Below are 25824 nucleotides of genomic sequence, written 5' to 3'. Positions count from 1 at the left end.
GAAGTTATTAAGTGAATAAAGCAATTAAAGTCGGTGCACCGGTGTTTATGTTTGTTGCATTGATGGACTTGAAGGAGAAGGTAGTAAGTAATGAACTACCGGTAGTGTGTGACTTCCCAGGAGTTTTTCTGGTAGACGTGAATGAGTTACCGCCAAAGAGGGAGGTAGAGTTCGCTATTGATTTGATTCCGGGAACTAGTCCAGTGTCGATGGCACCGTATCGGATGTCACCATCTGAGTTGGTTGAACTGAAGAAACAATTGGAAGAATTGCTTGAAAAGAAATTCATTCGTCCAAGCGTTTCTCCGTGGGGTGCACCGGTATTGTTGGTAAAGAAGAAAGAGGGCTCTATGAGGCTGTGTGTAGATTACCGATAATTAAACAAGGTTACTATCGAGAATCATTATGCATTGCCGAAGATTGATGATTTGATGGATCAGCTGGTTGGAGCGTGTGTATTTAGTAAGATTGATCTGAGGTCTGGGTATCACCAAATTCGAGTAAAAAAGGACGATATTCAGAAGACAGCATTTAGAATAAGATATGGTCATTACGAGTATTCGATAATGCCGTTTGGAGTTACTAATGCACCTGGTATTTTTATGGAATACATGAACAGGATATTTCATCCCTATCTTGATAAGTTTGTGGTAGTATTTATAGACGATATTTTGATATATTCTTAGAACGAAGAAGAGCATGCGGAACATCTCAGAATTGTGTTAGAACTGCTGAAAGAGAGGAAACTTTTCGCCAAATTGTCAAAGTGTGAATTTTGGTTGGATGAAGTTAGTTTTCTTGGACATATGATTTCTAAGAATGGTATTGCAGTTGATCCTACAAAGATAGAAGCGGTATCTCAGTGGGAAGCTCTGAAATCAGTGTCTGAAATTCGTAGTTTCCTCGGTCTTGCAGGTTACTACAGAAAGTTTATAGAAGGATTCTCAAAGTTAGCATTGCCATTAACTACATTGACGAGGAAGGGTCAAGTGTTTATTTGGGATTCGAAATGTGAAGAAGGATTCCAAGAGTTGAAGAAGAGGTTGACAAGTGCTCCTATCTTGATTTTGCCAGATCCGACAGAATCGTTTGTGGTATATTGTGACGCATCACTGATGGGTTTAGATGGTTTATTGATGCAGAACCAACAAGTGGTCACTTATGCATCGAGATAACTCAAAGTGCATGAAAGGAATTATCCAACTCATGATTTAGAGTTAGCAGTTGTGGTCTTTGTTTTGAAGTTGTGGCGACATTATTTGTATGGTTCGAGATTCGAAGTGTTTAGTGATCATAAGAGTCTGAAGTACCTCTTTGATCAGAAGGAGCTTAATATAAGGCAGAGGAGGTGGCTAGAATTCCTTAAAGATTGTGATTTTGGTTTGAATTACCATCCTGGTAAGGCAAACGTGGTTGCTGACGCGTTGAGCAGAAAATCCTTACATATGTCTATGTTAATGGTGAAGGAATTGGATTTAATTGAACATTTTAGAGATTTGAGTTTGATATGTGAGGGCACTCCTAATAGTGTTAAACTAGGTATGCTAAAGTTGACTAGCAGTATTCTTGAAGAGATTAGAGGAAGTCAGAAAGCTGATGTTGAGTTAATTGATAAGTTGACTTTAATTAATCAAGGTAAAGGCGGTGAATTCAGAGTTGACGAGAATGGTATATTGAGGTTTGGTGATAGAGTTTGTGTTCCTGATGTTGATGAACTCCGAAAGTATTGTGGAAGAAGGACACCGTAGTGGATTGAACATTCATCCCGGTGCTACCAAGATGTACCATGATTTGAAAAAGTTATTTTGGTGGCCTGGAATGCAGAAAGAAATTGCAGAGTTTGTTTATTCTTGTTTGACATGCCAGAAGTCAAAAATTGAGCATCAGAAGCCATCTGGGTTTATGCAACCGTTGTTCATTCTTGAATGGAAGTGGGATAGTATATCAATGGACTTTGTGTCGGGTTTGCCGAGAACTCTTAAGAATTGCAAGGCTATTTGGGTTATTGTGGACAGGTTGACGAAGTCTGCACATTTCATACCGATAAGAATGGATTATCCGATGGAGAAGTTGGCTCAATTATACATTGAAAGGATAGTTAATCTGCAAGGTATTCCTTCGAGTATCGTGTCTGACAGAGATCCGAGATTTACGTCTAAGTTCTGGGAAGGTTTGCAGAGAGCATTGGGTACTAAATTGAGGTTGAGTTCTGCTTATCATCCGCAGACTGATGGACAGACCGAAAGGACGATTCAATCGTTAGAAGATTTGTTACGTGCTTGTGTGCTAGAAAAAGGAGGTGCTTGGGATAGTTATTTTCCTTTGATTGAGTTTACCTACAACAATAGCTATCATTCGAGTATTGGCATGTCTCCGTTTGAAGCTTTGTATGGTAGAAGATGTAGAACACCGTTGTGTTTGTATGAATCTGGTGAGAGTGCTGTGATCGGGCCAGAGATTGTACAACAAACTACGGAAAAGATTAAGATGATTTAGGAGAAGATGAAAGCTTATCAAAGTCGTCAGAAGAGTTATCACAAAAAGAGGAGGAAAACACTTGAGTTTCAAGAAGGAGATCATGTGTTTATGAGAGTTACTCGTATTGGTAGGGCGTTGAAGTCAAAGAAATTGACACCGTTGAAGCCAAATTTCTGAAAGAGTAGGATAAGTGGCCTATCGTATCGCTTTACCACCGATGCTTGCAAATTTGCATGATGTATTTCATATGTCTCAATTGAGGAAATACATCGTAGATCCGTCTCATGTGATCCAAGTAGATGATGTACAGGTAAAAGACAATTTGACAGTTGAGGCTGTACCTGTAAGGATCAGAGATCGGAAGCTGAAGTAGTTACGTGGCAAAGAGATAGCCTTGGTTAGAGTAGCTTGGGGAGGACCGGCTGAGGGAAATGTTACCTGGGAGTTAGAAAGCCAGATGAAAGACTCTTATCCGGAACTCTTCACTTGAGGTATGTTTTCGAGGACGAAAACTCTTTTAGTGGGAGAGAGTTGTAACACCCGTATATTTTAATTTTTAATTTAATTGGAAATTGAATTAATAATTAGAATTATTTTGGTTTTAAGAAAATAATTGGAAAATGATGGATTATGGCATTGGACCAAGTGTGGTGTTAGTAAGAAAGGGGTGTTATGTTAGTAAGCCCATTACTAATTATAATGTTATTTTTAATAAAATAATAAGGAATTAGAGAAGGAAGTTCAGAACGTGAAAGAAGAGCTGAGAAGTTAGGAACTCAAGGAACGTGAAAGAGGAACAGAAGAGGAAGAGACCTATCAAGAACTTTTGGCTAAGGTAAGGGGGGATTCTTCCGGTTAGCATCTCTCATCGTATTATAGACGATAGGGCTGATTAGATGTATTGTTTAGGTCAATTGGATCAAAGGTTAGATTGGGGTTTGGGGATGGTTTGATGAAAATTATGATTTGGTAAATTTTGCATGACTTGATGATGTTATGATGATAATAGATGCAAATTGTATGCTAAATGTGTGTTATAATATGTGTTGTGTGGCTGTATGTAAAATCTTGTCGATTGGAATCGGTTTGGTCAGGGTTTGGTGGAATTGGGGTAAAACTTGTATGTTGTTTTCTGCGATTGGGGATTTTTTGAATTCGTCAGTTCATGCCGCGTCCAAGGGTTGGCGCCGCGAACTGCTTGGCTGAAAGGTCAAAAAAAGTTTATTTACTCAGTTCGCGCCGCGAACCTTGTTTGCACCGCGAAGTGCTTGGCAGAATGTTCAAGGAAATTTGATTCGCTCAGTTCGTGCCGCGAACCTTGTTTGCGCCGCGTGCTGTTAGTGATAGCTGTTTGGAAATTTTTTAAAGATGCATAATTTTCAAACCGTAAACCCGTTTTTGGTGTCGTTTCGAGTGTGACGCACCTTATGAAATAATCTATCTGTTTAGATGATGAAATGAGGTGTAACTTAATTATTTTAAATTATGATTTAATTGCTTGTTGAAGGATGTATTGTACATATATGTGATGAGATGTGTTAATACATGCTATGTTTGAAGCGATAATCATGTGATGATCTGTGCGTTGTATAAAGATGATTTGATGGTATTTGAATGATGTTAACATATGTAAACATGCTTGATGATGATGGTGATGATGATTTGAGTATTGGATGATATTATTCATAGACTTGACGAGGATATAAGTATGTTTCATATATGTTTGCATTCATTCATAATCATATGTTTGCGGGCTGAATCCGAATAAGGTGTGGATTCAGTGAAGGGCATAATTCCCTTTGTGCGGAATTTGTGCTGGCAAGACTGTATCTGGATGACGATAGATCGGTCGGTGGGTTATTCCTATTGATGAGGATTGGTACCACATGCATAGTGTCAGTTCATACATATGCATGATTAGTGTGTCTTGAATGATGAGTATGATTGTATGTTTGAACGATGTATTCTGTTGACGTTTGTGTAAATGATGGATGTTTCCTGATAACATGAATATGATGAAATTGGGTGAATAATATAACTATGAGGTGTTATTGTTTATGATGCTATAATATTTGTTAATCGTGAATGAAACTCACCCTTACATGTTGTCATTTTCAGATTGAGGATAGCGGCTTTCGACTTGGTGAGGATTAGCTCATGAGTCAGTGTGTTAGTTTAGCGTCAGGTGTCCTGCTCTGATATTGTAATGCTGGGGAACGCGAGTTTTAAGTTTTTGAGTTATGATTCTGTTGGTTGTTTTGAATTGTTTGTGGGATATAGCTTCAAGGATGTTGAGCTTATCTATATGATTTAATTTCCGCTGTGCGATTATGAGATATTATGAATTATGATGAATTTTCCTTGGTGAATGCATGACAATGACATACTACGTTGTTTTCAATTTGAATTGTGGCACCCTTGTTTCATGTTACTCTGATATAATTATTTAAATTGCCTCGGAGTTTAAAAGGGTGTTATAGGGTGCATTAAGAAATCTGAAAAATAAATTGGTCAGGCCAAATGAAAACTTTTTTAATAGATGATGAGAATTAATGAAAACAAATTTCTATAGCTATAACCGAATGCTAATTACATAACATGAGCATCCAAGCTTTATTATTCCCTTTTGCTATTGAACCCTGATGGATTTATCAAATAAACAAAATTTACAAGCTTAAAACTATAGCTATGAATATATAGAATAAAAAGAAAAGGAGAAAACTTTGTAGGAAAAGAGTAAATGTGGTAGCTTGCAATAGGTTCCACGAATATCATCGTTTTAGAATCCTTTCTTTACTTTATTGGGTTGTTCCCATATTTCTTCACTTTCTGTTTCATCTTCCACACATTCATCCCTCACCATATAGTGTTGCTGATAGTATCTAAATGCCACAAATAACACGAAAACTGCAATTTAACATTAATTAGTTAGTACATACATGTATTCAACTATCGTATTAAGCGAATTGCAAACAAAATAATTTACCTGCCCAAATGCGAGCAACAACCGATGACAGATTCCATACAAGACCGAAGATGCCAAGAGCCACGGCTTTCTTGTGAGTGCAAGAATCCCATGCATCCCGAAATCGACGAATCCAAAAATTTCCTTCATCATGTCAACAAAATTAAAATGTTTTAGACTTCTGAAAATCTCTTAAGTTTTTCGAGGTTTTGTATAACTCAATAGAATTCAATAGTGACAAAATAAATATAAATTATATTTAACTACGGTTTGCAAAAATTGAATTATGTGCAGACATGCGGTATTCTGCCTTACACATCCTAAAAACCGATCCAGTGGAGGTGTGAAGAAAACCAATGAAAAAAAGGGGTAAAAACATAGGAAACTGATTTTTATTGACTTTTGGGATTGGGACCACACAATTCAACAATTATGTTTCCTTCACTATCAGGCCAAGAAAAAGGAGACCCAACCCAAGTTCTAGTAATGGGTTTGTCAGAAAAAGAAGAAAAAAAAAAAACCAAAGATGCTAATCCATGTGATGCATTAATTATGTTTCATAAAGACAAAAAGAAAATCTTAATTAAAAAAGGTATAATTGGAGCTTTATGTAAAACATAAGTAAAACTGTAGAATCATTTTCATAACAAATCTTAATGATATTTTTGAGAATCAGAGATTAACTATTAAAAACAATTCACAGATCTACATTATTATGATGCATTGGGTTTAGAGACACGTTAACATAAAATAAAATCATGAGTATAAGTAGTTGTCTGTTTTTAAACACTTACGAATAATTCATTCAGGTTTTGTGGGCCCATGAAAGCACTGTACCGTTTCAACTTTCAATCTATATACTGTGGATGTGTAGTAAAAACACTCATGCATTAAAAAATGGTAGAAAAAGCAACATTAAAATTACCATATGCAGTTAACTGTGCTGAATACGAAGAGCAGATCTTTGGTACTATAAAAACTCCAAAGAACCCTGAAATTTGTCAGTAAACAATCAACTCACAACAATTTCAGTAATAGAATAACCAAACAAAGTTATTCTATTTTGCATGTAGATCTTAAGTTTCATTTCTTAAAAACCTGAATTAAAAGTGTTCAACATAACAATATCGATATTATCGGTTAAATTAGAGTTCTAACTTACCAAATTTGGCCATCTTCCATATAGTTATGAAACTGCCACATCTAGCCAAAACAAACAGAAAAATTGCCAACTGCATTTGGTACACGCCAGTGACTACATAAGCATTATAATGTTTGTGAATATAATGTCGAAATGCTAAGAATAAAAAATTACCTTCATTGTGGTACCAGGATCTCCTGAGAAAAGTGCTTTGAGTTTTGATAAGAATTCATTCAAATAAGGTAGGACCAACTGCAGCATCCAAATTGCATCTTTTTCTCCTACTACATAATTTGAGTCTTGTACATCTATGACACCCCTGATACACCAAAACAGAATTCGGTATATTGGTACGGGGCGATATCAAATCTAAACTTGAACTAAGAATCATTGTCATAAAAGTTGATTACCTGCAAATTAGGGATCTATACAGGAAGATAACTGCAAGATAGACAAGACCTACATAGGACATTGCAGAAATAACACTGCAAAAAGCAAGGACAGAAAAACTTGAGTTCTGAAACGGTAAAAGATGTATTATTATTATTATTATTATTATTATTATTATTATATCACTAAACACGGACACCTGACCTGACACCAACACTGACACGTCGACACTGATAATAATTTTAGATATGTGATGTCGATGTTACAGAGTTATATCATATTCATAATCATAGTATTTAGTTTGTATTTCTAACCTCAAATTAAGATCCTTTGCATAAGAAGATGAGACTATAACAAATGTTCCAACCCCAAACACAAATGCTGATCTTGAAACATCTTTCCACATTATCAAATCCACTGAGTCATAAACCAGAATTGTTAGTGCTATTTATAATCCGAATAGAATGAAATTCTGTCAACACACACAATCTCAAAATTACTAAGATGAAAGTAAGTCTCACCTAGACTCTGCAACTTGCTTTGGGTTTGTGGAATGCTACTATGTTCTTTTTCCTTTGGAACCGGATCTTAAAGATCATTAACACAAAGCATTTAATTAAATCCTAAAAATAAAAATAAAAAAACAAAAGAATGAAACTGAAAAATTCTTACTCGAATTTCGGTAAATTGTTGAATTCCTTCTGATTGTAGAGGATTGCTTGACTACAAGAGGTGCAGCAATTGGTCTTGTAACTCTTGTTTCATTTTTGTGATGAAATCGCATGTTTGCATTCACAACCTTTTTTGTTTCTGGTTTTGGTTCTGATTCTTGTTCTGTTTCATTCACAACAACCTTATCCTTTTCGGTCTCGGGTTCTGGTTCAGGTTCTACTTCATTCACAACAACCTTATCCTTTTCTGGAATACTAATTTCCTTGACATCAAAAATCTCTGTTTCAATCTCAATCTCCTCGTCATTAATAACACGAACCGAATTTTCATGTGAAATCTCTTTCTCTTCACAATTCTCAACATTCTCTTGTTCTTTCTCAGTTTCAATCTTTTCAGACTCACCATCACCACCACTCAATTCATCATCAACCTCATTTTCTTGAACTTGATCCAATTCAGACTTCGACTTGCTCAATTGAATTGAATCAGTAGAAGTCAAATTCTTCTTGATCGGATTCGGATCTGATTTGATCTTCTTCAATTGCCCTGCTTCACCAACTTTCTGTGTATCAGATCTTAGCTTTCTTGATTGAATTGGGCTTCTCGGTTGTTCCTCAGAATTCTTGTGAACTGGAGTCCAAGTTTTTCTAGGCACAATTGAGGTTCTTTTAACTCTAGAACTAGAAGTAACAGCATTTTGTTCTTCTTGTTTGAAGACTTTGATTCCGCCTTTAACTTGATCATTCTTCATTCTGGTTTCCCACACTGAGCCTGGAGCAACCACTGCTTTTCTTTTATTAGTATTGAATTCCATCATAGATCTATTTATTATACAAGGGACAAATGGGACATAAGTGGATAAGAGGCTTGAAGATGAAGCAATGGCGGTTGGTGAGGGTGCAACATTGGGATCCCTTTCTAAAGCAATTATAGTAGAGTTGTTGTAGTTGCTACTCACTTTTCTTTTTCTTTCTTGTTTGTTGTATTATTTAACTTTTCTTTCTTCTTTTTCTCTCACTTACTTGGTGGGGTGCAATGATATGCGTCGGTCGTTAAGGATTTCAATAAACTATTGATTCTCCTGAAGCTTATCTCTACTCTCTCACACATGGCATATATAATAGTAACAATCAATACTTAAGCTACCATCACACAGATGATAAATATATAAAATCTCATTCATTGCGACCTATTTCTTCTATTTTTATTTCTTACATATGTCATGTGACACATGTATGCTTTTATTTATTTATTTTTATAACCATGCATGTTAAAGCATAGTATTTTCTCTATGTATGTGTATTATGAATTAGATAAATCAACCTTTGACATTTATTTATATATATTTTTATTCCTAATATTTTTACTCAAATTTTTCATAGAAAACTGATAGTGGTGTAATTGGAAGGGCGCGTAAGGGGTGTGGCGAAGACATATATATACTTTGTCTACCGTTTCTTTTAGGTCACCCCCTTCTTGGTTTAAGCGCGTATGTTTTGGATAGGACGCTCTTTCTTTGGATATATCGCATGAATCGTTCATGCTTTCGTCTATAACGCACAATCGTGTGGATAACACAAATTTGGTTCACAATGGCAAAAAAGGTGTCAAGAGAATTAATTGCGCTCTGAATTTCAGGGAATCAATTACGCATTTCTAGAGTGGTTGCTACTTTTCAAGAAGTCTTGGATCCATGCCTAGTGTTACTATAAATACCTCAATATCGCTATAGTGGGAGAGGACAACCTAACTCCAATATAAAATCCATGTATATGGAACTTCACACCCCCTACGTGAGCTAACTCTCAACCCCATAACAAACCCTAAAGCCCCCAACAACCCTTAATCACTAGGGATTGTCATGCATTTGTACTTTTAGTAAGTACAATTGGTTCCTTATTTTTCTTTCAGGAGAGCAAGTGCATGTTAAGGGTCATGTCACACTTAAAACAACATCCCACTCATGGACGAGCACCAAAACCATCGAAGTGAAGTATTTTGTGGTAGACACCATGTCCCCTTACAACATCATCTTAGAAATGCTCACTCTCAACTTGTTAGGGTGGTCTTATCCACCCTTCATTTAAGCCTCAAGTACCCACTACTTGATGGGTGTGTAGGTACGATTAAAAGGGATTAGGCGGTCGCCCATGAGTGTTACCAAAGCATTCTGGAAATGGTGTAATTGGAAGGGCACCTTTTATAACCATGCATGTTAAAGCATAGTATTTTGTCTGAGTATGTGTATTATATATGAATTAGATCAATCAACCTTTGAGACTTATCTATATAGATCTTTATTCACAATATTTATACCTAACTTTTCATTAAAACCTGTAGTGGTGTAATTGGAAGGGCACCTAAGGTGCGTGATGAAGACATACGCTTTGTCTATTGTTTCTTCTAGGTCACCCCTTTTTGGTTTAAATGCGTCTTTTTTGAATAAGATGTCATTTCTTTGAATATATCGCATGAATCCTTCATGTTTTCGTTTATAATGCACGCTCGTGTGGATAATGTATATTTGTTTTACTATGGAAAAAAAGGTGTCATCAGAATTAGTTATCCTCTGAATTTCAGGGAATTAACTACGCATTTCTAGAGTGGTTGCTACATTCCAAGAAGTCTTGGATCCATGCCTAGTGTTACTATAAATACCTCAATATCGCTATAGTGGGAGAGGACAACCTAACCCCAATATAAAATCCATGTATATGGAACTTCTCACCCCCACGTGAACTAGCTGTCAACACCATAACAAATCCTAAAGCCTCCAACAACCCTTAATCACTAGGAATTGTCACGCATTCATACTTTTAACAAGTGCAATTGGTTCCTTATTTTTCTTTCAGGAGAGCAAGTGCATGTTAAGGGTCATGTCACACTTAAAACAACATTCAACTCATGGACTAGCACCAAAACCATCGAAGTGAAGTATTTTGTGGTAGATACCATGTCCCCTTACAACATCATCTTAGAAATGTTCACTCTCAACTTGTTAGGGTAGTCTTATCCACCTTTCATTTAAGCCTCAAGTATCCACTACTTGATGGGTGCGTTGGTACGATTAAAGGGGGCCAGGCGGTTGCCCATGAGTGTTACCAATGCATTTTGGAAATGGTAAGGGAACCCGCAACCATTGACGCCATCCCTTATCTAGAGGTAGATGACGCTAATACAACAAGTCGAGGCCCTAGTTTGAGGGTAGAGAGTGAAAGACTTTACCCCAACATTAAATTTGAAATGTGTATAGATTGGCCATTTGCACCACAAATTCACCAAGTTAGGCACCTCTTTGTCCGAGTCTGAAGAAGCAAACTTGGTTTCCTTACTCAAGAAGAATATCAATATGCTTTCTTTGCTTCCTAAGTTTTTCTCTGCATAGATACTAGGGTGGTGTGTCTTTGCATTTCCATAGATCTCGCTGTCAATCTAGTATATCAAAGGAAGCACAAGGTTGGGGAGGAGAATAGTGCAAGTATTAGAGAAGAAGTATAAAAGATAACAAGCGTCGATTTCATAATAGATGTCAAATGCCCAACATAGCTGGATAATATGGTATTGGTAAGAAATAAATCAACTAAATGGCGTATATGTGTTGATTTCACTAACCTCAATGTTGCCTGCCCTAAAGATCGATATTCTCTTCCCAACATAGATCACCAGATTGATGGATCTTCAGGGTTCAAAACATTGATTTTTCTAGATACCTACTCCGAATATAAGAAAATTAATATGGATCTCATAAAGGCACATAAGACGACCTTCATGTTGTAGCAACCTGCCCTAAAAATTAAAGATTTAGAGTCGCCACCTATTCTGAAGGGCGAATAGGAAACCCTACGCAGTTAAGAGATCGGGGTAAGATTATTATAATCAGGTCGAGGGAAGGTGTTAGGCACCCTCAACCCTTTTCCTATGGCTTTGAATCTAAGGTAACATTTTTATGGCTAAAATATTAGGATTTAATAGCTAAAGAAGTGAATAGGGGAAAAAGTGAGATTTTGGGGAAGGGGACTCGCCTTGTTACCAAGTGCCTACGTATTTCCTTATGGAGAATCAGAGTCAACGTAGTTCGGGCACAGGGTTATACGCCTTAGAATTTGAATTTGATTTGATATGGTTTGGAGGCTTTTTGAATGGCCTATCGTAGTTTTTGAAATGCAAAGTTCGAAGGTATTTTGAATTACCTTATCGTAGATTTGAAAATCGCAGAGATGGAAATCTGTAGTGTCGTGGTTTAGTGTGTTTTGAAGGTTTTGGGCGTATAACCCTGATTTAATATGTCACCGTTAGTTGCGATGAACAATAGGTTTGATCATTATAGTTAACGGATTAATGGGGTATTGCTGGTTACTCTGACCGATAGATTCGATCGTCGCGGGCAGCAAATCAAGTGTATTTTAATCTTGTAATTATGAGTTCATCATTATCTCTCATAACCAATATATTTGGCTATTACATGATAACGAATTTCATTATTTGTGTTTTATTATTTTATCTCTCGTCATTGCGACTAATAGATTTAGTCGGGTCGAGGAGAGAATTAATTAAGGGTTAATGTTTTGCCAAATGGGTAGTGGGATTGGGCAAACCCTAATACTTATAACCTTTCTAGGTTTTTGTGATTTTTTATAATAATTAAAATTAATTAAATCAATTAAGTCGAATAATCGAATAATCGGGATGACCCTAAATAATTCTAAATCCTAATCCTAATTTTATATCCTAATCCTAATAAATCAAAATATAATAAATATTTAATCTAAACATTTGAATAATAAAATAAATAAAAAAGATATAGAAAACCTGGTAATAACTTTAGGTGCGTTAGATCTGGATGGTAGGAGATCCTATGGCATAGAGATGAGGGTGCGTAGTGAATATACTTGGGCGTGCACACCAGATCATGTGGGAACTGAAACTGGAAACGAAATAAAAATTAAAGGGTCCCTAGCCAGGGATCGAACTGGCGTGATGAGAGTTCGTAACCCTTTGTGTATACCACTCCAGCTACTCTTCTTTTTTGTTAGCGAATTCCCTGCTGGCCAATAAAAAACAATGATAAAAAATGTTAATTGGAATAACAAGTTAGTGCGTGGGCCCCTTCTCTTTTGAATAGCCATTCAGACGCAAGCGCAGACCCTTCCATCTTTGACCAGCCAATCGTGCTGCGTGATCACGCCACGCTGGAAGTCAAACGAGTCAGGAAAACAACGACCGCCAGAACAGTGTTCCCGGTTATCTTCTCCGATGGGATTCACGCTACGAACTTGCAAGACGATCAAAACCAAAGAAAGAAACACCCAGTCTACATAAATCGACCATGGCGAATTCATTGGTGACCTCCGTTTGATCTAACGTTCCTTGTAGACGCCGGTACAAATCTCCATGTGCTCTTAGTCCTAACTATGGCAAACCCTTGTTTTTGCGTCAAAACTCAGAAACGGTGGGTCCAGACGACGTTAAACATGATTATAAACATAAACACATGCATGGAACTGACTTAAACATCATGGATGAAGAATTTAAGATTGAAAAATTATAAGCAAAGCGGTTATACCTGGCTACCCTATTCCGGGATGCTTCAGGCTTGTGTGAGGATCTGAATCAATTGTTGGGGACCTCAGGATGATGAATACACGCTTGAGATTTCTGGAAAATGGCTGCAGCCCCTGTTTCTTATTTGCCCTAGTTTTGAGGAAAATTTATGAGTTTTAAGGGCTCCCTTTTGAGGTCATCCTTCGTCCCCTTTTATGGCTGCAACGTGCTTATTATATATGGAGAGTATTTTAGGGTTATTAAGCTTGATTGGCAAGAGAAAATAATGGAAGAGATTTGATTCTTTTTTTCATAAAATATTTCCAAATATGGCCAATTCTCCTCTTCATCTATTTCTCACGTGTGATATAGGTTCATGACCAATTTGGAATCAATTTGGATCTAAAAGAAATAATCATATGATTTTTGAACCTTAAATCATGATTTTATTTATTTATTTTTGTATTTAAATGAATAAATCCAAAATTAAATTATATTAAATCACAAAATGAATGGAAAATGGTTTATGGGCTCTCAAATGAGCTTAAGATCTCATGGGTAATCCAAGTTTATAGGCCCACTAGTCAAAAGTATGAAAATTGTCCATTAGGGTTTTATGTATATCTTGAAAGTTGACCAACTTGTGCGCATCGTATCTCCCTCTATTTTAATCATATGGATGCATTCTAGGACTTTTTAGAAAGCTCAAAGGGTCCTTTAAAACCTCCTTTTGGTTTCACATCAATTGGAGCTTCCATGCTCAAGTTATGAGCTTTGACCCAAAAGGTGTTTTTCGTTGACTTTCTGGAGGACCTATAATCTCTTGTACCATATCTCCAAAATGATGCATTTCTGGCCTTGGCTTGTGAGAGACAAAGTTGTAGAGAATCAAATTTCCTTCAGAATAGGCTTTGATTGGGGAATTTTTGATGCTCCATGTGGAAGTTATGGCCGGTCAAAGTTTGACTGTATTTTGGCTATAGTTGACTTTTAGGTCAGCATAGTCGATTATTAATCGTCTGAGCCATTGAATGGGCTATCCTTGGAATAGAAGCTTGAATTTTTACATGGAGGTGCCTTGAGACATATGAGAGACCTTGAGATCCATTTGAGGCCTCGAAGATTCAAACTCCTTTGATAAACTGCAAACCCTAATCTTGAGTAGGAGAAAGTGCTTTTGATAAAACCTTTGATCCTCGAGTTAATGAAGAGGAAACGAGGAGGGAAAATTTTGGGGTATGACACATGTCCAACCATAACAACTACTATTACCACAACATGCCCTTTGGGCTCAAGAATGCAAATGTCACTTATCCGAGACTCATGGATGCAATGTTCCCAAAACTGATAGGTCAAAACCAGAAGGTTTACATTGATGATATGATAATGGAGATGTTTTTTGTGAAAGACATGCAACAAACTTAGAAGATATCGTAGGGTCGTTTATGAATTACAACATGCATATGAATCTACCCACGTGCTCATTTGGCGTACAAGCAGGAAGCTTCTTGGGTTTTATGCTCACCAAAAAGGGCATAGAGGCAAAACTAGACAAATGTTAAGCCATCATTTACAATACGAGTCCCTCTAACATTAAGGAGGTTTAACAACTAATCGGGAGTTTACCTGCCCTATCTCGTTTTCTTTCTAGTGCAGGTGACAAGGCTTTCTATTTTTCTCCGTGATCAAGATAAATGAGAAATTTGAATGGACGGAAGAATGAGGGGAGGCATTCTCAAAGCTAAAAGTGTTCATAGCATCACCGCCCATCTTTACACGTCAGATATCAGGTTTGTCTTTATAAATCTATTTATTTATTATTAAACAAACATAGTACTCGTCTAGGAAACAGATGGAATGGAGCGGTCGTTCTTTTTCGTGAGCAAAATGATCAAGGGCGTTAAGGCTCGATATCAAAAGATAGAGAGTTTCACATTGGAAATAGCACTGACAACAAGAAAGCTCAGGCATTATTTTCAGGGATATCTAATATTGGTAAAAATAGACTGCCACATACGCCAGGTCCTCAAGAAACGAGATCTAGCGGGAAGCATGGTATCTTGGGAGGTTGATAAGTGCCAAATTGTAGTTATTTTTATATATAGTTTTGCAGCACTTATCGACTCCTTTTCCTCAATTTATGCGTGTATGTGTGCGTTTTATTTATATTTGTACATAATACGTATTATTTGAGTTTTTATTCGTTTATGTACCATTTGACCATTTTTCATTTATTTTATAGGTATTGCTGCATATTGGAGCCTCGAGAAATAAAGTGTCGAGGACACGACTTCAAATATGCAATTTTTGGAGAAAATCATTACTAACCCAAGCTGTAGCACGCTATCATTTTTCTGGAAAAGGCAAAACTAAATTCTCAAGTCCACTTAGCACGGTCACTTTTACTCAGTTAGATATTTTCCAGAGACGGTTTAGTGTGTAAAATAAAGGCAGCCCGCTAAGCGCGGTTGCGTAAATTTTGTTTAGATCTTTCTCATTTTAGCAAAGTTAGGGTTAATCGTTTTTGGAGGTTTTTGTGTCCCATTTCCATTCCATGTAATTTTTTTGTTAGATTAGCTTAGAAAACAACAATGGGATCTTACATTTGGATGATCGGAGGTGGATTCTTCATCAATCGGAGCTGACAATCCGTGACATGTTTGATTTATTTCTCTTCCTTTTTATGTATTTCTCTTTTGTTGGGTTTTGTTTGTATATTTACTCTGAACATATGTATAATTGTTGATCATGGTGTTGTATAAAATCTGCTTTACAAATCAATCTTATTGCTTTCCTTGATCTTTTTGGATTTATGTTTGGATTTGGGATGTTGTAGAAATAGACATCACAAGTCTCGATTAGGGCAGGAAATTTTTTAGTTTCTCGATTCTAGAGATAAGGCTAAAGCTAACAATCACTTTTGTATCGAAGCTTAATGCTTTCGTGTTTGAGTTTCGCGCGAGAGATCGTTGACGCGAGAATACAAATGTTCTCGCAACTTTGTGTTAGACATAACCTTGGTTGTGACGAGTAGTGTATATTCATGCATGATAAGTTATTCTATCTCTCCGAGGAATGTATTTATTTTTCGGTTTATACTTTTTACTTTTAATTCATTTAAACCCGAGCTCAAAAATGAGGAAACTGTTGAATGGTATTCTTTCCCTCCACCGTTTTATGTGGCCACGATAAATCCTGGAATACTTCCAATCATTTGCTTGCTCCTTTACTACGTCACTAACGGTAAAGTTGTTTGAATATGAAATCCAATAAATACACAGAGAAATCACTAAATCATAGGTATTGGTGGATTTTTTGGCAAGCTCAACACCCTAGTTGGCGAGGAAATTTTCTCCACTATGACGTTTTTGGCAAATGACATTTCTAATGTGAAAGATAATGGCGTTTGGATAGTTCAAGGCTAGCAACAATCAGGCCGAATACGAAGCTCTCATTATCTGAATGTCCCTTGCTTTGGAAGTGGGTGTGTCAACTCTAATGCGAAAAGCAACTCTCAGTTGGTGGCAGAGAAACTCGTAAGTGAGTATCAAGAAGAGGAGCCCCATCTCATCAAATATTTAAACAGGGTACATGACTTGTCTAAGCGTTTCAAAACTTTCAAGATAATGCATGTGTCCGGGGAGCATAATTTTAGGGCGGACCTTTTGTCTAAGCTTTTTAGTACAAATAAAATATGATTCAACCGCATTTTAATGCAATAAACGCTTGTCATTCTTAGCATGGATGCAAGGGAAACAAACACTACCAAAATTTCCCAAGATGGAAGTAGGATGGCGCCTATAATTCAATACCTATAATCAATGAAACTATCATAAGACGAGTTAGAGACGAAGAAAATCCACAATTATGAAACATGGTACATTCTAATTTCTAAGAAAATCTACAACATTGGAAGAGCCTCTCCCATGTTAAGGTATCTAGGTGAACACGAAATTTCCGTGGTCTTATCTGAAGTTCATCAAGGGGATTGCAATAGCCGTATTGACGGACGAGCCTTGGCTCACAAGTTACTAAAAGTAGGCTACTAGCAGCCTTCACTAATGAGGGACAACATGGTTTTTTTTCAAGAAATGAAACAAACTCCAGTGACATGCTAATCTACACCATGTGTAACGCCCCGAATTTAATTAAATTGGTTAATTAAATTATTAAAGGATTTAAATATTGGATTAGTCGAATTTGGATTGTCGGTATTATTTTAAGAGGCGTATTTGGATTTATTAAGTTAAAGTCGGATTTTAGTCGGATAGTCGGAGGAATAATATTAAGAATAATATTATTCATTTATTGATATTTTTATCATCGAAGTCGGAATTATTTTATTAAGTCGATATATTTAAATAATCAGAGTTTATTTTAATGGAGTTTAAGTGGAAGTATTATTTTCACATTAAATGTGGAAATGATATTAGGCTTAAGTTAAAGTATCATTAAGTATTAAGGGGGTATTTCTATTAGGCCCATTATGTGGTGGTTACTAAGTGGTAGAATCATTTTGTCATTTTGGAGAAATAGAAGGGTGGAGTAAACCGTGAAAGGAAAAGAAGAAGAGAATAGAAAGGGGGCTAGGTTTGTGAAGAGGAGAAGAAGGAGACCCAAAGTGTTGCTCTCAAGTGCCATTTTTCCCCAATCTTCCATTGATTCTACTTAAAGTTGCACTTAATTCAAGGTAAGGGGGATTCTTACTACCTAAATGAGAATATGATGGGTTGTCATTGTGCTGTGTTGAATATGTTCCTGTTATTGTTTGAAAATTGCCGTTGCTATTTTGGAAATAAATGTTATGTTGATGATGTACGTAGCTGGAAAATAAGTAAATATGGTGACGGAGGCCCTGTGACGACCGGCACCAAGTGGGTGACGTCCGGAAGTATTATTGTTTTTGTTTCATGCTGTTTTATTTTCCTTCCAATTAATATATTCATGCCTTTCATGTAGCTCTGTTTTCATATCTTCATCCATTATTATTTGAGAAATATAATGTGAATGGAGATGGGGGTCTCCACTTGGAGATGGGGGTCTCCACTTGGAGAAGACCGTCCCCACTTTCCCTTGTCCTGTTCTACACTATTCTTTTATTACTTGTTTAAACTCTCCTTTTAGATATTAGTTTATAACTATTTCCAATATGTATGTAGCATCATTTGGTTATACTATACTAATAGAATATGGTGTAATTAATCACATTAAAAGGATGTTGGTAATTATAATAAAATCAGTAGAATTAATAAGTTGAAAATAATAGAAGATTAATAGTAGAATAATATGCCGTGTGCAGTAGTATTTTTAGGATATTGGATAGTTAATGAAATAGAAATATAATTGAATTGGAATTAATATAGTATGATTATTAATTGATTGATTTAATTAATAGTTGAATTAATTTCAATTAGTCTATTTGATTGGAAAATACTTGGATTTGGATAAATCGTTCGGTTTATCGGTAAATTACGGTATTTTGCGAATTTGACCGTAATTGTGTTTTGGTTGAATATTTATGTTGAGAATAATATATTGCTATGCCAAGGATGTCGTTTTGATAATTAACATGATATCTAATTTAGTTAAAGATTAATTGGAAGTTGAATTGGTTTACTTGATATATTGACATATTGTGATTATTTTGCGAATTGACCGAAAAATGGTAGTTTAGGTTTGGATGCCTCTGTTGCGAATAATGTCGTATTTTCCAATATGGTTATATTGTGCATTGTTATGTGGATAGCCTTATGATGGGAACTCTAGCGAATTTTGATATTGTATATATGTTGCTATGAATTGATAAGTTGTGTTGTGAGTCGGTGGCTAAAGTTGAACGGTGTGATGTTGATATGTGACTGTTGTTGTTGTTATTGTTGTTGTTGTTATGTCATTGTTTCATTGTTGAATTGTGGTCGTTGTATGATGTCGCATAGTATAGCATAACATAAAGTTGAATAGTGTGATTTTGATATGTGACCGTGTCGTAAGTTGAAGGCTTTGCCTTATGCCTCGGAATTACTGGAAATTGATAGCGTTGGGAGTTTACTCCAATGGTACCACATGCATATGCACAGTTGAGTCGCATTTGAGTCGTTGTCCATTGTTGTTGGTTGGAGTTGTTGATTATGCATTCCGATGCTTATATGACGATATAGATGCTTATATGTTGACTTGCTGAAAATGCTTATATGATGGTATTGATGATTATATGTTGACTTGCTGAAAATGCTTATATGATGATATTGATGATTATATGTTGACTTGTTGAAGATGCTTATATGTTGAGTTGTCTGAAGATGCGTATATGATGACTTGTCGAATATATTTATATGTTGATATTTTGATTATTCATTGATGATGTTATTGGCGTTGTTTACGATGATGTTGTGCAAAGTGGTGATTCACTTATATTCTTTACCTGATATATGATTTATCACGATCCTGCTTATATAGTTTGATATCTCACCCTTTCTGCTGATGTTTCCCCTACCATGAGAAATGGGCAGGTACTCAAGTATAGTTGTGGAAGTGTGTTACTTCATCGAGTCCTGTTGGTGTGTCGCTCTAATACGTAGCACTCCGGGGGATATTCATATTGTTGTTTCTATGTTGTTATGATTTAGTTGTTGTTATTATAATCGTTGAATCCAAGTTGAATGATATGAAGTACACTTTATACTTCCAAGTTGTTTTAGTTGAATAAAGCGGATAGTCGACTATTGATTCGAATGCTATGTATCATTTTGAATGAAATATAAGTTGTAGTTTTAAGTTGATATGTGATACTCAAATGTGTTGTTTTAAATTTTTAAATACTCTGATATTTTTCGCATTATAATTTTGGTTAGAATTTAGGGTGTTACATCATGCACTAACTAAACTCCTCTATCCCGTTATAGTGCCTTGGACATTTATAAGCGAGGTGTGGATAATATGGGACCTTTTATTATAGCTCCAAGCCAACTAAAGTTCATGATCATGGGAGTGGACTACTTCACAAAATTAATACAAGCAGAAGTCATTTCCAAGACTAAAGCAAAATGAGTTCTCCGCTTTCATTGGAAAAATATTACTTGTATGTTTGGTTTACTAGGAATTACTGTTTTAAACAATGGAACTTTGTTCTCTAGTACTAATATGGTCAATTTTCGTAATGACTTGGGAGTACAAACTAAGTTCATTTCGGTTGTTCATCCAAAAACAAATGAGAGGGCAAAATCTACAAATAAAGTAATACTGAAAGGGATAAAGAAGAAGCTGGAAGATGCCAATGGATTGTGGGCAGAGCAGCTACACGAAGTGTTATGGTCATATCGCACTACCCCCCATTCAACCACCAAAGAAACTCTCTTTACCTTAGTGTACGGTGTGAACGTCATCTTACATGTCAAAATCGACACACCTTCATATCGATACTCTTAGTTCAATGAAGAGGAGAACAAAGAAAGGTAAAGATGTGTCGCATACCTAATTGACGAGACAAGATACATCGCCCATATTCGAGAGTTTGTCACTAAACAAAGAACGACCATAATATATTACTCCAAGGGGTTTCAAAGAGAAATAAAAAAGGGAGATTTAGTGCTAAGGAGCCTAGATCCAACTAATGATCCAAACACATAATTAGGTACTATCACCTTATCAAAGAAATGATAGATATATGAGATGTGAAGATATTCATAGTAACAACACTTGACAATATCAATGACCCACTAACAAACCTCTTACGGACAAGAAATATGATGATCATACTAGATCTATAGGTAATAGGTGTAGGTATGATTGGATCTAGTGCTAGTGGAAGACTATTTTTATAATCTCTATATGCCAATAGTTTTATCATAACTTGATACTTGTATCGTATTATCCAATAATAATAATTATAATAATATATTTCTTTATTATGTTTGTTTTTTCAAAGTAATAAGGTCTCTATAGTAGATACTCCCTCTGATCACAATTATAAGCAAAAAAAGACCATAAATCTTGGTAACTATTATAAGCAAAAACCATTAAATTTTAGACTAATTAATGCTTGCATTACTTACTATACCCTTTAATTCAAAAGCACTTAATGTTAGTAGTTGATTAATCAAATATAACTAAGGATATTATAGTAAATTTTAATTTTTTAATACATGAACTCAAAAAAATTAATTATACTTAACTAACTTTCTTGATATGTGTAAAAGTAATTATTTTGGCTTATAATTATGACCGTGGGAGTAGTCTGTTTGATGAAGCATTAAGTGTGAATTAATTGTGAGACCTTATTAAATATAAGAACATTATTCTTAGAGTGTTTGTAGTCAATATTAACTGTTAATTGAGACTATTATATGGATAGACTGATGACACATCTCACAGATCATGGATAAGAGTTATCAAGTATTCACATAAGTATAAATATTACGAGTCATAGTTATACTGGATTGACCCACTGTTAGTTGGAGATTTCAACATAATGGTTATGTTCTTCGAAGATATATATCTCAAGAAAAAATTGGCTTTCGAATGGCTATTTTTAAAGATTATGATATATCAGGATTATTTCCTAAATCGAAGTTAAATACGAATAAGTTATCTTCGAAGCCTAAAGACTGAAAAGACTTAGGATATTCTGATATATTTTTGCAAAGACACGTTGATGCGTGTCAAAGAGTTTTCGAGCGAGAAGATTTGAAATTCAAAATGTTTCATTTGAATCAAGGAGGACATGTGGAGCCCCAAGAATTCGAAGCACATGCAAACGAGCAACGTGGCATCTCGTTAGAGTAGGACCATTAGGGTCTAATTAGTATAAATAAGGGTCTTAGTGGTAGGATTCAGGTGTGTTCATTTTGTACAAATCACTCACAAATCACTCAAGTATCAAGCGTAAGAGAAAGAGTTTTTGCTGAGAAATGTACGTGTAACACCATTATCTTATCAATATTTGTATTTCTTTTTATAAGAACAAAGTCCTTTAAATTCCTTTATATTTCTTGTCGAGCCATTTATGTTTGCAGTTTAATCATTTCGATGTACTCTTTGCAATTTCTTTCGTTGCATTGTATTTAGTATTACTTTACAACCAGTCATAGATTAGGATCAATTCTTTAAAAGTTAAAACTCAGAAAATATGAATTCAATCATCATAAAAGATAACTTTTCGACACATGTCCTAGGATCAATCTAGTCGATCCTGCGAGTAACCAAAGTATATTTATAGTTTGGAGGACTAGTGGTTGTTTACCGGAAATCAGCGTAAACAAATTGGCACACCTGGTGGGACGGTGTTAAAGTTGTCATTTAAGTGTTTTTAGTTTGTCTCATAGGTTTAGAGTACATTAAAATCTTGTATGAACCTTAGGAGTGGTAAATCTACGAATAATTCACAACCATTTCCGAAACAAAAATACAATAAAAAATGGTTAATTCGACCAGCGAGCGTGGAGAGCAATATCCCCAACAAGGGTCAGGCAGAGTTGCTGCAAATACAACGAATGTCTCGACTTCTGTGACAGAATCACAGGTTATACCTACATCGACAAGATCTACGGCCGTAAATAGTTCTCAGGCCATACCCGTATCTACGTCGATACCAATATCCATAGGGACAATACTTATAGTTAGTTCGACCACGGCGCCTCCCTTTGTGAGTACAACAGAAATCCCGCCAAGCACGCAGGCCGCCCCTTTTTCGACGAATTTTACAAGTCAGGTGCAACCATTCACTCCCAGACCAACAAGATTCGAAGGTTTTAGGCCTTGAAGGGATCAACCATATGGGATGCCAACTTCCTTTATGTCTGGATTAAACAATACTACATTCACCCAGCCCCATATGTCCACTGTTTCACCAATACAGAATTCAGGATCTGGGATGAATAACGTAGGATAGGGTGTCCAAAATCCGGATTTTGTCCCTTCATTAACTACAAATAGTCAGGGAGTCCTTCGACAACAAATGGACGCAAGTAACCATGACATGGTAGGAGTCCTTTCCAGAGAAATGAATACGATTTTTTCTCCCTTAATAACAAATCTTAATAGGACTAACCAAGATAATGTCCAATCATACCAACAATTGTCTGCATAAATGGGACGTATAGCAGATTTCCTAGGAGCCCCTCAAACTTCTACTCGATGTAGGGCCAACCAGGTTATAATCCAGGAGGAAGAACCAACTGTAGGACCAACCTGTGTCATACCCTGAAATAAGAGCCATAGGGTTTGACATTTCTATTGTCAAACTCGCTCTCTTATAAATCAGGTTGAGTTAAAACAAGGGCGTGATTAACAGATGTTTAGGACCCAAACATTGGGCCCAATTGTTACAAGGGTTTTATCATTTGTGGGGGTATTTTGGGGTTTTACTAACATTTGTTTCGATTATTATTATTTTATCATGACTAACTATTAGCATTTAACATTATTAATTTTTGTTATTGTTAATATTAATAGGATTAATATTAGTATTATTAGGATTTTTTATTATTATTATCCTTTTATTATTTTTAATAAATTAATTAGTTGGGCAATAGGCCCATTAGGTATAGAAAACCCTAGCTTGAATATTATAAGTAGAAGATATTTTTTTGAGGCAAAGAGGCGAATTTCCGAACCCTTATTCAATACATAAATTCATACGGTACATATTTTCTCCACCAATATTCTAACCGACAAACATCGTCACATATACCCACTTTTGACCAAATTTCCACTCTCTAAGTTTTATTATACAGTCTCTTTCACATAGATACATAAACAACCTGACCCCAAATTCCAGAAACAAATTTGGTCCATCACTATAGTGCATAAAACCATTCATAACACCAAAGAGAATTGATACATCATCATGAATCAAGCCACCCCAAACTATAACCTCTGCCATTGCTAAACTGCCAAATATCTAAAAAACAATACCATTTGCACAAGTTTCTTTGTTGTTGTGGCTTTTGCAGGAAAACATGGAAGAAAAAAACTCCGCCGCAGCTCTCAGCCACCGGCGAGGATCGCAGCCGGCCACCCCCATCTGTCATTCGACGATTGCCACAACGACGACCTCTCGATACCGCTCTTGGTTATCTCTGCGTCTTTGAACAACAATGACAACAGCCCTCACTCTCGCGGTTCTTTCTCTCGCGGACGACAACAGCAAGCTTTCACTCTGTTTTTTTTCCTCGGAACAACCCACAGCAAACACGCCGCTGGTGACCCACGCCGACACACCGCCGTTCCGATTCAGACTCAGCCGTTAGCGCCGATACCATCCCCACGCCTTCGCAAAACCACCGTGTCGAAATCACAATTTTCCACTTCAGGATTGATCACGGTTTGATTCGTAACTGAATAGGTGGTCCATGGCTAAAGATTCAGTCTAAGAGAGGAGGATGACGAACTGTAGCGTGTGCATCTCGTTTTGTTTTTTTTGACAATTTGTTTTTACATATTATGTTAATTGATTAATGTATTAACAGCTAAAAGTATTTGGTTGAGTTGTGTAGGGCGCGTTTGGTAACCCAGGGGTCCAGGGTTCGATCTCTGGCCCCTTCAACTTTTTTCAATGAATTTCCATATGCAGATCCTGTGCGCGCACGTTCATCAGGAATACTATACACTCTCAGCTATCAGCCCTAAGATCTCCTGTAAGCCAAATCTAACGCCTCCATATGCGGATCCTGTGCGCGCACGTTCATCAGGAATACTATACACTCTCAGTTACCAGCCCCAAGATCTCTCTAACGCCTCCATATGCGGATCCTGTGCGCGCACGTTCATCAGGAATACTATACACTCTCAGTTATCAGCCCCAAGATCTCCTATAAGCCAAATCTATCTCTAACGCCTCCATATGCGGATCCTGTGCGCGCACGTTCATCAGGAATACTATACACTCTCAGTTATCAGCCCCAAGATCTCCTATAAGCCAAATCTAACGCCCAGGGGGAGATCACCTCTACCATGCACCCTCAAAGGTTGCCACACAGGATTGCAGTCCAGGTTCTACCAGGTTCTATTATTAGTTTTATAAATTTGTTTTATTTTCTATTTTAATTGATGGTGATTTGATGGAAAATTCGTGCTCCTATGGATATGTGATCATAAGGTGTTTGTATGTTTGCTTAAGTCAAGTTTTATGCCTCCTAATGCTGATTTTTTGAATGCTGCGTGCAGGAAATCGATTTCCCTCTGTAGGAAATCGATTTCCACCTTATTTTTTTTCAAAATTTGAACTCTGCACTCAGGAAATCGATTTCCTACAGAGGTAAATCGATTTCCTGCTGGCAGAATGTGTTTTTTTGCCTTTTTTATGCTTGTTTTGGCTTCCTACTTCCTCCACTTCATTAATATCATTGGATCTAGGATGTTGATAGGTTTGAAATGACCTAATCCATAATATTAGATAAATGATATTAATGATAGTGTGGGTTGATTATCTTTTGTGAATTTTATTCTTCTTCCTCCATTTCATTAATATCATTGGATCTAGGATGTTGATAGGTTTGAAAGAACCAAATCCATAATATTAGATGAATGATATTAATGATAGTGTGAGTTGATTATCTTTATGCATTTTATCTTCTCCTTCTCCTTTTTTTTCTTTTGATCGATGAAAGTCTTAATACCTTGAGAATTCTTATGGATTCTT

The 25824-nt window shown here is 36.2% G+C and overlaps 1 protein-coding gene across 2 annotated transcripts; it reads right to left on the bottom strand.

The window, feature by feature from the left end:
- Positions 1-5027: 5027 nt before the first annotated feature.
- LOC131594805 (reticulon-like protein B21) lies at positions 5028-8733 on the bottom strand. Of its 2 annotated transcripts, none has more exons than XM_058867009.1 (9): positions 7647-8733; positions 7496-7561; positions 7289-7391; positions 6995-7069; positions 6759-6903; positions 6606-6646; positions 6369-6434; positions 5465-5587; positions 5028-5385 (listed from the first exon to the last, which is right to left on the bottom strand). In XM_058867009.1, the coding sequence occupies exons 1-9, from the start codon at positions 8461-8463 to the stop codon at positions 5361-5363; spliced, it is 1461 nt and encodes a 486-aa protein (XP_058722992.1). In that variant the 5' UTR covers positions 8464-8733; the 3' UTR covers positions 5028-5360. The 2 variants fall into 2 exon arrangements, with proteins under 2 accessions (XP_058722992.1, XP_058722991.1); XM_058867008.1 differs by having other exon boundaries at positions 6606-6675; positions 7647-8731.
- Between the last annotated feature and the right edge of the window lie 17091 nt (positions 8734-25824).

The sequence above is a fragment of the Vicia villosa genome, linkage group LG4 (genome assembly GCF_029867415.1).
Source record: "Vicia villosa cultivar HV-30 ecotype Madison, WI linkage group LG4, Vvil1.0, whole genome shotgun sequence".
Classification (NCBI taxonomy): Eukaryota; Viridiplantae; Streptophyta; class Magnoliopsida; order Fabales; family Fabaceae; genus Vicia; species Vicia villosa.
Note: the sequence above shows the minus strand (reverse complement) of the source record. Positions and strands in the feature narration are given on the sequence as shown.